This window comes from Ylistrum balloti, unplaced genomic scaffold (genome assembly GCF_031769215.1).
Source record: "Ylistrum balloti isolate Yb309-2 unplaced genomic scaffold, AGI_CSIRO_Ybal_v1 Utg371318, whole genome shotgun sequence".
Lineage (NCBI taxonomy): Eukaryota > Metazoa > Mollusca > Bivalvia > Pectinida > Pectinidae > Ylistrum > Ylistrum balloti.
Window position 1 is genome coordinate 732,150 of NW_026782703.1, and position 16,563 is coordinate 748,712.

Consider the following 16,563-nt stretch of genomic DNA (forward strand, 5'->3'; position numbering starts at 1 on the left):
TTGAAAGGGCATCATGGTTAGCAAAATTAATATTAACCATTTATTATCTTAAGGTTACCAGGAAGTAAATGGCACATGCTATAGTCATAGGGTAATCAGGTTCATGAAAGATATCTTGTTTCTTTGGATTTTTAGTCATTACTGAACTTACCATCTTGCAGCCATTTTCATTTTTGAGGTATGATGGTGCAAAGTAGACAATAGATCAGTCTTGTGTAGACCAGCCACTCCTGTTGAGATGTCCCTGTGTACGGAACTGATCTATATAATGTTCTATCACTTACCTGTCTCAATCTCTTTATTTCTACCCTACATTTATACTTACCTGTTGTAGTCATTCTTTGATGAAGAAGACGGTAAAGAGTATCTGTATAAGGAACCCAAAGTCACAAGCCTTGCTGAGATCTGTGAACGTCTCGAAAAAATGTATGGTGAGAAGTATGGTCGTGACAACGTAAAATTAATGAAAGATTCCAAAAAGGTGAGTTAGGGTTTGTTTCCTTGACGATAGTTGTTGTTTCAACCTGTATGAAAGAAACAAACAAAAGAAACATTTTGCAATTTTTCATATGAGATTAAGAAACATATGTACATAGGTAGTAAATTAGATAATAAGATGGACACTACTGTTGATGTCTATAATTGATAAAATTGTATAAACTTGTCAACTTGTTACTTTCCAATACAGCTACCAACATTTTACAACAGGACACAATTCACATATGTTCATTTAAAGTATCACATTTGTTTAATGTTATTTCATGTTCTAATACAGGTCAATCCAATGGAGCTGGACACTAAATTTGCTTACATTCAGGTGATACATGTGACTCCATACTTTGAGGAAAAGGAGCTACAACGTCGTGTGACAGAATTCGAGAAAAACAACAATATAAAACGATTCATGTTTGAGACCCCATTTACAAAAAATGGGAAAGCTCACGGAGAAATCCACGAGCAATGTAAACGGAGGACCATACTCACAAGTAAGTGACAACATCTCCCCTTGTTAATACATAATCCAAGAAAAAAAGATTATCTTTTTTTTAAAGGAATGGGTTATCTCCCCTTTATCAAATCATCGTAAGGAAATGGCTATTAAATTTAAGTTAAGTTGCTATCATCTCAGTTTGTTAAAATTTCCTGTTTGGAGAATAACTGTTCTTGCATTTAAAGTAGGATAATAAAACTTGGTATATACATTAGTCATACCAAGACAATATACAGTGTACCAAGTCATGGTGCACAATCGCTTATTTAACAAATTACTTGTCCTGTATTAAAAATGATTTCCAATAAAGATGTGTTCAGGAAGTATTCATCAGTTTACAGACTTTACAACGAAAGTGAAATTTCTTCACGTCTTTGTTCTAGCCTCACATGCATTCCCATTTGTAAAGAAGAGGATAGAAATTGTTGACAGAAAAGAGATGGTGCTGACTCCAATCGAGGTTGCCATTGACCAGATGCAGTCGAAAGTTCTTGATATGAAGGAAGTCGTCAACTTGTCACGGCCTGATTCGAAAAAACTCCAACTCCGTCTGCAGGGCAGCGTTAGTGCACAGGTAAGCAGGACCTGTTTGATATAACCTTGGAGAGAGATTGATAGATAAGAAATGTTATAGAGGTAGACATTAAATATGATAATGATAGAATAGAAGAGAATGTTTATATACTGTAAATCACTTATTACTGCTGCTTGGGATTTATTTTTATGTTAACATGTGAAGAGAGTCATTCGCAATTTCAAATCCCTTGAGATTGCTGGACATAAATAACTGGAAGAGGATGTTCCAAAGTTGTTTAACTTGTGTCCAATTCCTTTTGAATTTTGGTCGAATAAAATATGTTTGAATTAAACAAAAATAACTCTTGATGACGTCCATGCTGATTCAGTTAATGATAGTATATCTAGTAGTCATTATTCGCAAATTTATAGTCATTTCTAGATCCCAAAATCATGTATTTGTAGATATATCTGAAGAGGTTAGTTTGTGAAATAAAGTGTTTGTAAAGTGATTTACAGTGGGTATTATAACTACTGTATGTAGAGAATTAACCACAAGTCTTAATCATCACTGAACTGTGTAACTGATCACCACTGGGTAGGTGTTTCATTTTTGTAAAATTCAACACTTGTTATAAGTCTGACCTTAACGACTTACCCTTACAGGTAAATGCTGGTCCATTGGCGTACGCTCAGGCTTTCCTGGGTAAAGACAAAATCACGTCCTTCCCGATAGATCACGTGGATTCACTTAAGGATGTGTTTAGGTATGTCTTAATGTCACTATGGAAAATATGTCTGGTCTGTTAAGCTCTTCAAGAGTTTGCAAGTATTATTATTTTAACTACAATGGTATTAACTTTGGTAGTAAAGTTAAATGAGAAAATTTTGTATCCCTGCAGTCTTTTTCATGCAGAATATTAATGTTTGATGTAGAAAGAATTACTGATGTGAGATCTTCACTTTTAATGTTTATACCTACAATGAAATGTTATGATCTGTAAACTTTGACCTTCTATCCTTCAGGGAATTTGTAAGTGTGTGTAATGACGCACTTGATCTCAACATGACGTTGATTACAACAGAACAAAAGGAATACCATGAATCTCTGTGTACGGGCTTCCAGGAAATAGTCACAAAACTCTCAGAATTATTTGGAGAAAAGGTAAATCTGTTATTGATTTAAATGCTGTTTCAGATTTCTGCTTTTGTTCTGCAAATCTTTCTAATTTTTCTTAGACAAACCCTATTGGTTTTACAAGCCTGTCAGTAATTACTTCCCTTGGAGACAAGGGAGGTAACTGATCTGTAATTTTATCAGTTTTGAAGAATCATCTCTTGTAATTATTTGTCTTCCTATAATTCACATTCACAATATCATTAGGGGCTTAGCTCCTGACAAGAATACTCAGACACCATTAACATAACTGTATTGGTTTATGCCTACACCATTTAATGGAGGGGTGGGGGAAGGGGGCCTATAGTCTTAACCAGGTCTGTTGTGAATGATATGGTGTCACTCACTAAAATCAGGTCATATCCCTCAATTTATACAAGTTATGGCCCTTTATTTCTGATATTGGCTAGAGGTAAAGGACTGTCATTTCATGACAGCACTCTGTTTTTTTTTGTTGTTTTTTTTCTAATAACAGTCCTTTCCATTAAAAAATGTATTCATAAACTTTAAGCCTTTGTTTTCAGATGCTATTATCATCAATTAAGCCAAAAATCAAACCAGTATGATATAAAACTGAATTTTTCTTTCCTGCTGTTGCAGTTCAATTTGAATGATTTACAACTTTAGAAATGAAATCTTTACTTTGAGATTTAATTGGCAGTAACTTAAATTCTGTGAAACGTTATTCATAAATCCTTTTTTTTCTGAAATTTTATAATGGAAAGTGATTTCAAAGTTTTGTCATGTACAATTATTATTTACTTGTTAGTGATGAAAATTGTTTGACATTTAAAATGAACACACAGCCATTTTCATTTACCCACCATTATATGGAGTGGTTGGTCACATGACACTGTGGTAACACTTGCCTTTCACCTAGGCATCCAGTGTTCGATTCTTGGCACGGTTGTGAAAAGGTATGGGGTCATCTGCCTGACCACATGGGTTTTCGCCGGGTAATTCAGTTTCCTTCCACAGTATAAACCCTCATGCACTTCCATCTGGGACAACAAGAGTGATTAATATAAGATTAAAGCTTGTTTCAGAATTGTTGTAAAATAAATAAAGTTTGTATGTATAATTATCGAGGTAGCCTATAGTGTCTTTCCTGTTGTGTCTTGTCACATCCATTCCAAATCAGTGTCATATCGTGGGAACCATAGAACAGGTTTAGTTCACATTTACCAGCAAAGTAACATTATATTTAGTTTAACACCTTATTAAGGTGGTAATCAGCCAAAGTTAAAGTGTCACAGTGATGCTGATCTACATTTGAGTAGAGAGGTTTAATTGTTTTTGTAATTTGAAGCAACATATACACAGGTGACCTGAACATAAGTATTCAGAAATGAAGGGGAGTGGATACATATGTCATATATCTGTTTTTTGTTTATTTTTGTTTGAATTGCAAATGTTGTTGGCCCTTTCAGTTGCTAAGTAGTAACGGTACTATACAGAAGAGGTGAGATCTCGTAGAGTACTGGAGGTTTTCTCCGTTGTGTGTTGCTACTAACATCTGCCATCTTGTACAACCAACTGTACAGTGCTTATATTTCATGGGAGTTTTAATTTTTTTGGCTACTTTCCTGAAAAGACAAAAAAAAAAAAAATTATTAAAAAAAAACAGAAAAAAAAACAAATCAAAAGAAAGAAAAAAATAGAGAAAAAATGAAACAAAGAAATGAAAATTCATAATGATATATATTCAGGAAATAAAAAACAATCTCATATATTTGTTGCCTAATTACAGTTTTAAAGAGTAGTAACATTTAATGGTGTAATTTGAGTCCAGCTGATCTGTGAAATATCATCCCATGAAATGAAAAGCATTCCTGTACTTAATCACTGGACTGCTTCTACTGCACCATTATTAATGTATTATTTATTTTCAGGGTATGTATATAACACTCCTAAACAGTGATTGCAGAATAACTGTGATAGATTTTGTTGAAGTGTGAGCATATTGTTTTATGTAGATATATCAGAAGTAGATAGCTACATACCTACATATAATAGTTATTAACGATAAGGCTTAATCATTATAAAATATGCTCCAAGTGAGACCAGATTTACTTTTTTTGTAATTTCCATACAATTACTATTTTTCAAAATGTTATAATATTCACGAATGAAAATAAGAGAAAGAAGAAAAGAAAAACAACATCCTGGGGTAAAATTCCACATTTGTCCATTACCAACCTATACTCTTGGCAGTGTTGCTATGTTACTCCCCCGTAATGGTAAATCATTGTAAAATATGTTGTTATATCCTTCTTCTCTAAACAAGGGAGAATACTCCGTACTCTGAAACATAAAATTCCAGCTTTTATATGTATATGTAATATTTCACAAAGTGTAAACATTATTCCTTTGATATTAGATGTAGCTTGAGGTTGTAGCCAAGATATGTAGCTGCTTTCAATCATACAAAAGACAACAAGAAATACAAACATGTCAATCATAATCCCAATTCAAATATTTCCTATTTCATGATTTTTTTTTTTATGTAAGTATTTTCCTGTATTGTGATATTGTACAAAATGTTAAAAAAAAAGAAATATCAACATGACCATAATCCAAACCCAGGTTCAATAAAACTAGGGCAAAATATGAACAAAGGAACGATTTACACAAGACACTACTGAAAATGTGCAAGGAGAAGACAAGGTGTTCCAGAAGAGTAAGTGTCTTCTGCTTTGATTAACAACACCCACCATGTAAATCTTGGTCACTCCAAGAAAAGCAATAGCATGTTCGAGAATGAGAACAAGGTAAAAAAAACATAAAATATCCAGCTTCATATTGCACAAAGAAATGGAATATTTCTCAATGAGATCACTATGGCAACCATAAATTTCTGCGGTACAGTTTGCCCATCAGTTGACAATTTCATTCACAAAATTTGTGATAATGGGAACAGGCTGTTGAATATCAAATCAACTGCAACTCCATAGTGGAGATGCAGGAATACCGCTATTCAGAAATTGAAATTCACGATAGGGAAATTGAAATCATACAGCCTGTTGGAAAGCTGGCCATGTTGGCTTTATTGTAGTTTAAGATTGAGATAAGTGACTGATGTAGAAGAGTCCATTGTGTCCTTGAATTCCAATTATATATGATGGACATTGTCAATAAAGTTCTTCTTATTTAAAGACAAGACATCATTAGATCTGAAAGTGAAATTAAACAACTTTGCAAGGTCTTTGTGGTCTGTCTTGATAAGCTCTATGATAAATTCAGCCTCACATGGAAACTAAATCAGGTAATAGAGAGGCAGAGTTAGGTCCCAAAGGTATGCCTAAAGTCAGCTGGAAGATCTTACCACTAAACTTGACGAAGTTGTTGGCAGCCAGAGACTCAATCAGCTTACGATTATGATATGCAATGTATTTCTTCTTTGATTTGGATATATTGTTCACGAATTACACTCCAGTATAGTTCACAACCATATATTTGTACAGCTGTTCACCTTTCTTGGCAAAGACAGCTCTTGAAACAAGAGAATGAAGACGTTCTTCCAGGCTAGAATGGGGGTAAAGTGGTGTACAGAATGGAAAATATCATTAAAGAAGGATGTTGTTTAGAAGATTAGTCAAAAGCTCTTTGGAGTTCTGTAAAATCTATATGTTATTAATTCCACTTTTTAGCAAACAGTATCACAATTAGATCATAACCCAAATTTGATAGTATTTAAACTGGCAGTCAGTAGTTTTGACAAAGGCTTGGTTGAACAGTTATATGTGCCAAAATGTTGTTTATATGGATTCTTGTGAAGTGTAGGGATCCAATATAAATGGGGGAGGTCTGTATCCTTACCATTAATAGGCAATCTGAATTATTACAATATTTAAGTATAATCAGCCACTAACACTTCTTTAGAAATTATAATGTATAGGTGGAGTTATAAAGCAAAACCAGGAAATGCAATAATGTGTGCACACAAGATATTGGACACCTTATCTGAAGGCACAACAACATTCCTGTCATGTAAATCATGATGTACGGATTTAAAATCAGGATCAAGGACCACTGACCTGTGTCATAACATAAATTAAGGAGATTAAAAAGCAAAAAAAAAAATACTGTACTTGGAATATCTATCATTGTTTCTGGAACATTATTGTGGTATTATTGAAGATCACAGACTTTAGAAATTTTGGATTGAAGTTTAAATTTCCTCTTATTCTTTTACAATGATGGATTTCTTTATAGATTGGTCCTTACAACTAACCCTGATCTGATGAGGGTCACACTTCAGTCATTATAAGCTGGTCAGGGGAAAGGGTTTATAGTTATTTCCTGGTAGGATATAAATGTAGAAACAATAGATTCTTCTGCAGGTGTTTTCTTACCTAAATTTACCATCTTTATGCAAATTTACAAGTATAAGTTGGTAGTCAGATAATATACTTAATGTTGCTGGCCTTGCACAAGTTCTCAACTCACAGTGTCCCGCACTTTTAAAGTAACCTCATATCCTCTTGGTTAATATGGTTTAGCTTCAAACATATTTACATACATATATATACATAATTTACATGTTTACCTTGAAACCTTGACCTATTCTGAAGGTTAAAGGGTCAGATATGCTAAAAACATGATGATTTAAGGTTTTAATTCTTTTCTCTATATGTTGACTATTTTCATAAGTCCTGGTATTTTTTCACCTGTGAAATAATTAATTTACCTGTTGCTTTGGTTATTTCCATTAACAGGGATTTTTACACTTGTAAATTAACATACTAGTCCAATTTAAAAATAATATTTGTATCATTTCTTTTCTTTTCATCTTATTTTCTTTCACTCCTGTATATCGTTTATTCATTTTTACAAAAGACTTAAAAGTTATTTTCATTTTATTATCCCATCATCAGATGGTGGGCTATTCAAATCGTCCTACGTCCGTGGTCAATATGTCCATCTATTCTTCCGTAAACAATTTGTTGTGGTCATTTTGTGAGAAGTTCTAGATGGATTCTTCTTAAATTTTATATATATGTTTCCTTTTATCCCTAGTTATGCTAATTTCATTTTGAGACTGATCAGTAAAACAAAATGGCAGACAGACTGTTATCTAAGATTTTGACAAAGAAGATTTATTTATTTTTGTTGTTATCACTATATTTTCAGAGAACTACTGGATGGAGCTTTCTCAGATTTTACTTGTAGGTTTCCCTTTGTCCCTAGTTGTACCTGTTTGATTTTGTGACTTATTAAGAAAAGAAAATGGCTGACAAGTGGCCTTCTTGGAGTTTGACAGTGAAAGTTTGTTATCACTTTTTCTTGTTAGGTACTGGATGGATCTTTCTCAAATTTCATATGTATGTTCCCCTTGGTCCCTAGTTTAGCCCATTTTAAATTTGTGACTGATGAGGAAAACAAAATGACTGACAGCTCCCATCTGGGATTTTAAAAATGAAAGTTTGTGATTGTTTTTTCTTGAACACAGTGGATGGATCTTTCTCAAGTTTTATTTGTAAATTTCTCTTGGTCTTCAGTTGTACCCTTCTGATTTTGGCACTGAGTATGAAAATGAAAATGGCTGACAGGTGGCCATCTTTGATTTGGATATTAATTTGCAATCAATTTTTCTTCCAGGATAATTTTTAATTTCATATCATTAAGAGCAAAAACAGAAGAAAAAAGACAGGAAATCTTTTAAAGAACAAATAAAGATCTAATGATTGTGAGTGTTAAGGTCCCTTTAGGATATTTTGTTTTTTTATTAATTTTTGTCTTTAGAAATTTATTTTACAAGCCTGAATAAATCACTGTTTGATCCTTTAGTTAGCCATTCACTGTATTTTGGTTTGTTTACTTACTTGGAATCTATTTTGGGATGACTTTACTGTAATGATGATTTATTTTCGATTGTCCAAATTTTCAAAGATTTACTGAAAGCTTGAAGTGAAATCAAAGCTTATGACTCATGTGACAGACTTGTTGATTGACAATATATATATATATATAGACAAAGAAAACGTAAAAAAACAACAAAAAAAATCGAAAATAAAATTAGTTGCAGTATTAAGATGATGTACCTGTATGTTATAGCTAATATTATAATAGATTGAACTAACTTGTGGTGAAATGAAAATCATTGTAACTGTGGAATGATATTTTTTCCAGCTGACTCACCACGATGTAGTGATGTTTAGAATAAGATCACCTGAATGGTATGAATCTGTATATTTAGCATGATGTGCTGTGAAACATTAAGATTTATATACACTTTTTGTATAGATGTAAAGGTTTCATCATTTTCTGGTACAATAATTTTTGTTTTTATTTTTATAATATGTAATATATCTAAAACATCCATTAAATAATGTACAAATTCATGAATGTAAGGTTTTAGCTTACAATCCGATGATGGTGGCCAGATCAAATCACCATTTATCACTGGTCTGTTGTCAATCTGTCCGTCCATACATCTGTCCATCCATCCTTTTGTAAGGAAAACCCCTTCGTGACAAGTCCTGAATGGATCTTTGAGAAATTTTGTGAGGAAGATCTCTTTGTGACAAGTTGTGCATGGATCTTCGTGAAATTTTATTAGGAAGTTACCTTTGTTCCTTTTAGGAAGATGTTACTACATCATTCATGTTTTTAATCATAATTTCTTTGTAGGAGCAAAGAGAAACAAATACTTCTGATTTTTAAGTGCTCTAAACTCTCAAATTACAGTTTTGTTAAACTTGATCTCTTCTGACCTTTGTAGATCCTAACCAATACTGAAGCAGGATCACTGTCGCAGCGGGGATCCATGACTGTATTCAACATTGTCAGCACAACCTCAAGTACTAGTTCTGCATGACTAAGGATATGTTACCATGACAACAAAGGTCACGCTTCACATCGGAGGTCAACTTGCACTTAATAGCATCTATTGAAAATAATTTCCCACCGAAGTGTTTCAGACTTCATGAAAAGTAATTCATGATGAATTGAATTTGACTCCTGAATGCTGCATATCTGTTACAGTAGAGCGGTAAACTACTTAAGATAGACTTGAATCTGTAAGAACAGTTGTTTAGTCTGACAGTAAAATTTTACTTTCTCTAGAGACAAATTTGACAGTGGATCTGTGGTAGAGTTTGTAATGTCAGACAAAATAGTAACTGTTCATTGACAGCCAATGAAAATATACAAATTTATTAAACCGGAGTCAGGAACAAAGAGTTAGCCAATTGCAGGACAGAAATATTTAACCAGCCAATCAGGTTATAGCCTACTAACAGAATTAACCAATCAGATGTATGAATCTTGTATACAAGATTTCAGTTGGATTATAAAGTTGCCATGGTAACATGATTTGATAACATTTAAAAGCTATAATTATAGAAATGTTGTACATGTTATAGGTATTTGACTGTGGCTTTGATGTTTGCAAATAATGTTAGCTTGAAAACTGTGAAGGCTGTGTTAAGTGGATATTGAGTGTGTGGATAAATGAAACGTGTTAGAAAGGCTTGTCGTACAGAATGTTTGCTTTGGTCTACATGGAAATATTTGCTGAATATAAACATTCACATTTAACACTGACACTGTATACGTATATCATCTGTTCTTAACCTACTGCTGACCTATAGATATTATGTAACTACTCAACTTTTTTTGTTTGTGAAATCATTTATAAGATTAGGCATAGATCCAGTGTGATCTTTCTAATCATGGATTCAATTTCACTATCAGAAATTTGCTTTTAGATTATTGTACACAGAACTTTGAAAACTAGGATTTTTTACTCTTATTTAAATCAGTTTGGAAAAGTTTGTTTGTTTCACGGTATGGTGGTTCCACTTTTTCTCTGGTTTAGATGATGGAGAACTGATCATCAAAATTGTTTAGACAATACTACCTTACATTGTGATTATTTATGAATTACTGCACATGTTTTTTATGCAATCAGTTTATTATTCTGTGTCTAACTTTTACCTCAACCCTTAAATTACTCAATTAAATGTGATAGTAAACTTTTTCTCTGTATTTTTTATCACTTAGATATAGTTGTCTCCCCTGGCTTCCTGTTACCGTAGCATCAGGTACATATTTGCTTTCCATTAGATCAGTTAGACTGTGCCATTCCTTCGGAATAAAATAGTTGTGCTGATCAAATGGGAAGATGCAAAATAAGTACATGTTTGTATTACCAAGTTGTTCAGATATTGCATTGTTTTGTAATGTGCATAACAGAGTTGTCTGCTCTTCCTGGCATTGGAGATGTCATCAGTTTACACTGGGCTCCAGTCATAGATATATGTACAGCAGTGTTCAACTTTTTAGAAATTGTTCTTATATTAATTTTGATGTTTTTGGCTAGCTTTACATTATAAAATATAAAACAAAAAATAATTATGTGGTTTTCTATTGAAAATCATTTGAAGTATAAATATTAATTCATAATTTTTCCTGTTATTTAATGAAGACTATCTGTGTTTGAAAGTTTAGGTTATTTGCAGTTTACTTTCAGAAGTTTGTATTCAAACTAGTTGACCTGAAAAGTTATTTGTGTGTTATTGATTGTATGCAATTTTATTTATGATTCTGTCCAGTAAATCCGTTTTGAAGCTCTCAGAACACTATCCAAAATACTCTCCTTCTCCAGGGGTGGAGCCTTCTCTCTCTCTCTCTCTAGGAGGGAAATCTTCTCTCTCTCCAGGAGTGGAGCCTTCTCTCTCTCTCCAGGAGTGAAATCTTTTCTCTCTCCAGGAGTGGAGCCTTCTCTCTCTCTCCAGGAGTGAAATCTTTTCTCTCTCCAGGAGTGGAGCGTTCTCTCTCTTCAGGAGTGGAATCTTCTCTGTCTCCAGGGGTGGAGCCTTCTCTCTCTCTCCAGGAGTGAAACCTTCTCTCTCTCCAGGAGTGGAGCCTTCTCTCTCTCCAGGAGTGAAACCTTCTCTCTATCCAGTAATTAGAACCTCTCTATCCTGGAGTTAGACCTTCTCCCTCTCCAATTGTAAGGCCTTCTCTCTCTCCAGGAGTCAAACCTTCTCTCTATCCTGGAGTTACAGTTAGATGGTCACTCACTTGAGGAGTCACACTGTCACTCCAGCAGTAACCTCTCTGTTCACTCCATCCCGGAGGTGGGATTACTTTACTTAGGAGTTGTTCTGTTACTCATTCATCACAAATATTCATTTCATCTTCAGTCTGTCTGCATTCTCACTTAACCAAGTTCTCTAACACTTTGTTGTTGTTGTTTAAAATGACTGACCATCTCAAACCGCGGAATCATTTCTCATCACTGATATATGAATGGAGTGCTTGTTGTTGATTATGTGGCTGTGTTTTATAGAATAACTTGTCTTCCATGTATCTAAAGTATCCAAGAGGCCCTGATTATGTATTTCAGAATATCCCACAGGACCTGAAACTTATTACGAGTATTCTTCAGCTTTTGAATCTATATTGCAGATTTTTCCAATCATGCAGTTTCAGTATTTTTATTTCTGAGCATGACTCTGGCCCTGATACTCCATTACAAAGAACTTCACAGGCTCTGAATTTTAATTTCTGATTCTCATTGAATGTGTCTTACTAAGATCATTCAGGCCCTGAATCTGTATTTGGAAGTACCAAGTATTGAAAATCCCCGTCCTCTTCATACCGGTGTCAAGGCTTATCACCTTAGGGAACATATTAAAAATTATTATGGAAATTTTAAAACTTTTTTACAGATAAAGTCTAGATTTGATTTAGGCAGACCTTTCATCAGAAATGATAATTTTTTTCTAATTACAAGTGTTTTTAGTGATGAAATATCTGTCGGAGCAATGTGATTTTAAAAGAACTGTCCTTTAGAGCAGTCAATTTTGTAACAGCGATGTAAGGAATGACCTGATTTTTTGTATGAGATGTGCCTTTTTCAGTGTTAAACATTTATATTCATTATTTTGACATAATAGCATCATTAAGAATATCTTGTGATAGATTCCAACCTCCTGATCTGGGCTGTACAATACTTGAAGACTTGTTGAGAGTCGCCCATCTAATTCACTTCCCATTCAATCCATTTCATGATATATGTTTGTACAATCTCCACTTATCGTCACTGATAATTATAGGTGGAAAATGCATCATGTTAATTCTTTGCATTTCAGAAAATTAATATTTGTTTAAATAGAAATAAGATAAATGAGAGGGCATTGTTTGGTTTCAAGTGAGATGATCAGGTGTTCAGATATCAGGATCACTAGTTGTATTCCTTTATGTTTTACCTCGTTAACTCTCATGATTTATAAAATTGAATACCTATCTACTTCTGTTGAAGAATAGATATTGATCCTTAAAGGCTGTATCTGACAAATTTGAATTACATTTCTATCTTCTGGTGATCTGTTATGTAGGTTCTAGGTTTGTATCTATCTATGTTTATGCAAATTGATGTATTAATATTTTTTTTAATTAGTGTTCTATTAAAATACATGTGAGTTGTATTATATTTCTTAAAGAAGGTTGAATTTCTGTGGCTTTGAAATATTTTACATTGTTTTTTTTTTTTTATCGATCTGTATTACAAGAAGATGAAAAAATAACAATTATTTCCAACTGATACTTTCCTCTTCAGCATTTCTAAACAAAAATGTTGCTAGGAGACAAATATTGTATAAAAAATCATTTATATTTCTTTTCTTCTTTTTCTTAAAAATTGAAACTTGTGCCTGAATTACATATAATGAGTTCCAAAATGGTCATGTGGAAAAAAATTGGTAGAAAAATATTCTGATGAAAATATTTTTAATATCCTTCTCAAAATGAACATTACCCATAACCGATAACATTTGCTATAACAGTTTGTGGAGTTGATTTTGATTAAACCAGGCAAGGATGGCCGGAGAATTGAGATTGAGGGTCTGAACCAGATGTGAAGTGCTGGCCAACAATTGTATTTGTTCGACAGTCCTTCCCCATTTATCATAATGATTTGATCTGATAGATATTTTAGAAATATATTTCACCAGAAATGTCGTAAAGTATGACAATATAATCAGACTTGGGAATCAAAGAAAACTATATATTGTGTATAATATGGATAATTAGTGTACTTGTATATGATTACACTGTGTGATATCACAGACTTAGATATTCATGGTTAGGTGAATGTGAATACCTGTTCATTTTTATATCACAAACAATATTTGCAAATATGTAATGTAGAATCAATATCCGTTCAGTGAAAATCAAAAGGTCAGGGTTCATTTAATTATGTAAGGTCATAGTTCAAGAAGTATCATATATATTTAGTGCTGTATAACTCCTTTTGCATAAGTACAATCTTCACAAGACCAAATGTTCAAGAACTTGTTTGAAAATTAACTTGAAATAATATGTAGCTAGGGAAGGTCAAAGGTTAATTTATTCTAAGATCAGTATAGGTCATAGTTCGTACATAAAGAGAACAGATTTGAGGTTGAGAAATTTAAGTTGTATTGTGCAAGTCATAAACAGATGTCTGATACCCTGCAATATTGATTTATAACTGGCAATAAGTTCATTAATATTCATCTCATTTAAATATTTGTGTAAACTTGTATAATTAAAAAGAGATATTTTTAAGAATATATTATTGTTTTTACCTAAAAGGTAGAACATTGTTATTTAGTTTGACTGGTTGGTGTGACATTTTATCACAATTTTAGTGGTTAGTAGTAATTAGAACACAGTGTATGTGATGCTATGGTTTGTTGTTAAATTATTAAATTGTGTATATTTACATCAGCTGCCAGTAATCTTGAGTTATGAAGAATTCTATTTTGTATATATAGTATTTGCCATGTATGGTCATACCCTAATTGGTATGTACGAGCCTGTACTGACTATTGGTGGGTATCTTGTCGTTTACATTGTAATTCTACCATCTTTCTCATTACTCTGTATATACTTATCCCTGCTTCCATTGCCCGCATCTTTATAACATTGCATTAGGTTGGAGTTTTGTGTTAGGGTAGGGTGGATGGGAGTGGAATTAAGGACATTTATACTGGAATTAGGAAGAAGGGTTGGGATGGGAAATCCAAAAAGAGGCTTATCAGGTTGTTTGTGAAGAATTTACTTTGATATATTACTTGTTTACCTTCACTTTTACCTATTATTTGTGTTAAGGGTGTATGCTACCTTTCACTCTCTCACAATATACCTGTGATTTGTGTGGAGAATGAAGAGTTATATATAATATCTTACTTATCAGGCCATTTATTTTTTATGTCTGAAGTTTTCATTATGGGTGTAACTCTTTATTCAGAAATTTGTGATGAAAATGGAATAAAATATTCAATTCTATACTTTAAAAAAACTTAGTGGTGAATTATAGTAGATTTTTAATTTCACCTTGGGAAATAGAATTGTCAAGAAGGATGTAGTACATGTAGATAAAATACTCCTTAATCCCAATGCAATGTTTTAAAGACATAATTAATTGTGATATGTATAATTATGCATTAATAATTATTAAAATATGACGTAATCTTTATGGATGGTTTTGTTTTTTTCTGCAAAATTTTTACTATCAGAATGTGTCAGCTTCTACACAAGAATAGATAGTTAGTGGTCAAGGTTAAAGGGTCAGTTTTGTACAAACTGCTTTTGAAATAAATAGCCTGGATACGAGATATCAAATGAAATCACATATTCCGTCACCTAATCCGAGTATATATCTTTGTAAGCGTCTGTTGTATTTATCTTACCAATTCTTTAGGGGGTATATAGGTATATAGTGTTTCTTAGATGCTGTATAAAATATTTCATATATATATTTTTTTTTCCAAATATAAAGTTGTTTTCCTCGATGTCTATTTACATAGTGGAGAGCCTTTTGAAAATCGTAATCAGCTAAGTGATAAACATAAAGGTGTACAGCATGTCATCTGATTGGTTGTGAAAAGCGTTGACATAATGACCAACATGGCGCTGAAATGATGTCATGATATTGTCTACGGACAAGACTGCATCTATACTCCAGTGAATTCAATTCAGATTTGTGGTGGTTATTGGTCAAGATTAAGGTCAAAGGTCACACTAGACAACTTATGAAATAAAAACATTGTGTATAAGATATCTCATGAAACCCTCAACTGTCTAGGGCTTGTTACCAATAGTAAGATTTCACTGATTGATGTTTATAAATGATGGTAAGACTTGAATTAAGATAAACTCCCACCATTTAGTGTTGTGTCTGTAAGACAGAAGAAAGGGGCCACTTTCAGCACCAAATATCTTGGTTTTTCTTGCTCTATACAGTAACGCTATTTTCTAGCATGGAAATTAATTCAATGCTTTTATTTTTCCAGCACACTACAAGGAGTTATCTCTCTTTGTACAAAGCTCTTCAACAGTATTATTATAATACTGAAATTGAGATAATTTCTGGACTTCCTGTGTCATAAATTATAGAAATATTTAACATTTGTTAGGTTTGTATTTCCTTTTTTAGAAAAGGGTTGGCGTGACTTGTGCAAACATGCATTATCTACAAGGTTCCTGTCACTCTCATATCTTAGCATGCTTCTTCACAAAGCTAAACATTTGCAGCCATTTCAAAATTTCCCAGAGGACTCAAAAGTCGAAATTTCAGCCTTTTTGCCTTCCCACTGATTATCATTTCTGATCTTTAATTCAGATAATCATTCTGAAGGATTGAATTTAATTCCTGTCAGAACACAACCACTTTTTCTCTAAGATTTGTTGTAATGTTGCGTAAAGAAAAACCATGGATAGTAGTATTTAGCATCTTGGTCAGGATTTGTAACATCTCATTCAAAACCAACCAATGTGGAAGTGATGGCTTACTAATTCGTGGTCCTAAGTGATGATGCTGCATCTAGGTTAGTGATGCTGCATCATATAGTTAATTCGTGGTCCTAGGACTTGTCAGTGATGC

General features: G+C 33.0%; 1 protein-coding gene across 1 annotated transcript in view; it reads left to right on the forward strand.

Annotated features, from left to right (window-relative positions):
• LOC132562009 (dedicator of cytokinesis protein 9-like) overlaps positions 1-15,156 on the forward strand; it is a 105,241-nt gene extending 90,085 nt beyond the window's left edge. Inside the window, exons 47-52 of the mRNA XM_060226735.1 lie at positions 335-481; positions 776-986; positions 1,375-1,565; positions 2,174-2,274; positions 2,534-2,672; positions 9,409-15,156. Coding sequence (XP_060082718.1) covers positions 335-481; positions 776-986; positions 1,375-1,565; positions 2,174-2,274; positions 2,534-2,672; positions 9,409-9,504 — 885 coding nt within the window. The 3' untranslated portion in view covers positions 9,505-15,156. The remainder of the gene's footprint in view (positions 1-334; positions 482-775; positions 987-1,374; positions 1,566-2,173; positions 2,275-2,533; positions 2,673-9,408) is intronic.
• Positions 15,157-16,563: the final 1,407 nt, after the last annotated feature.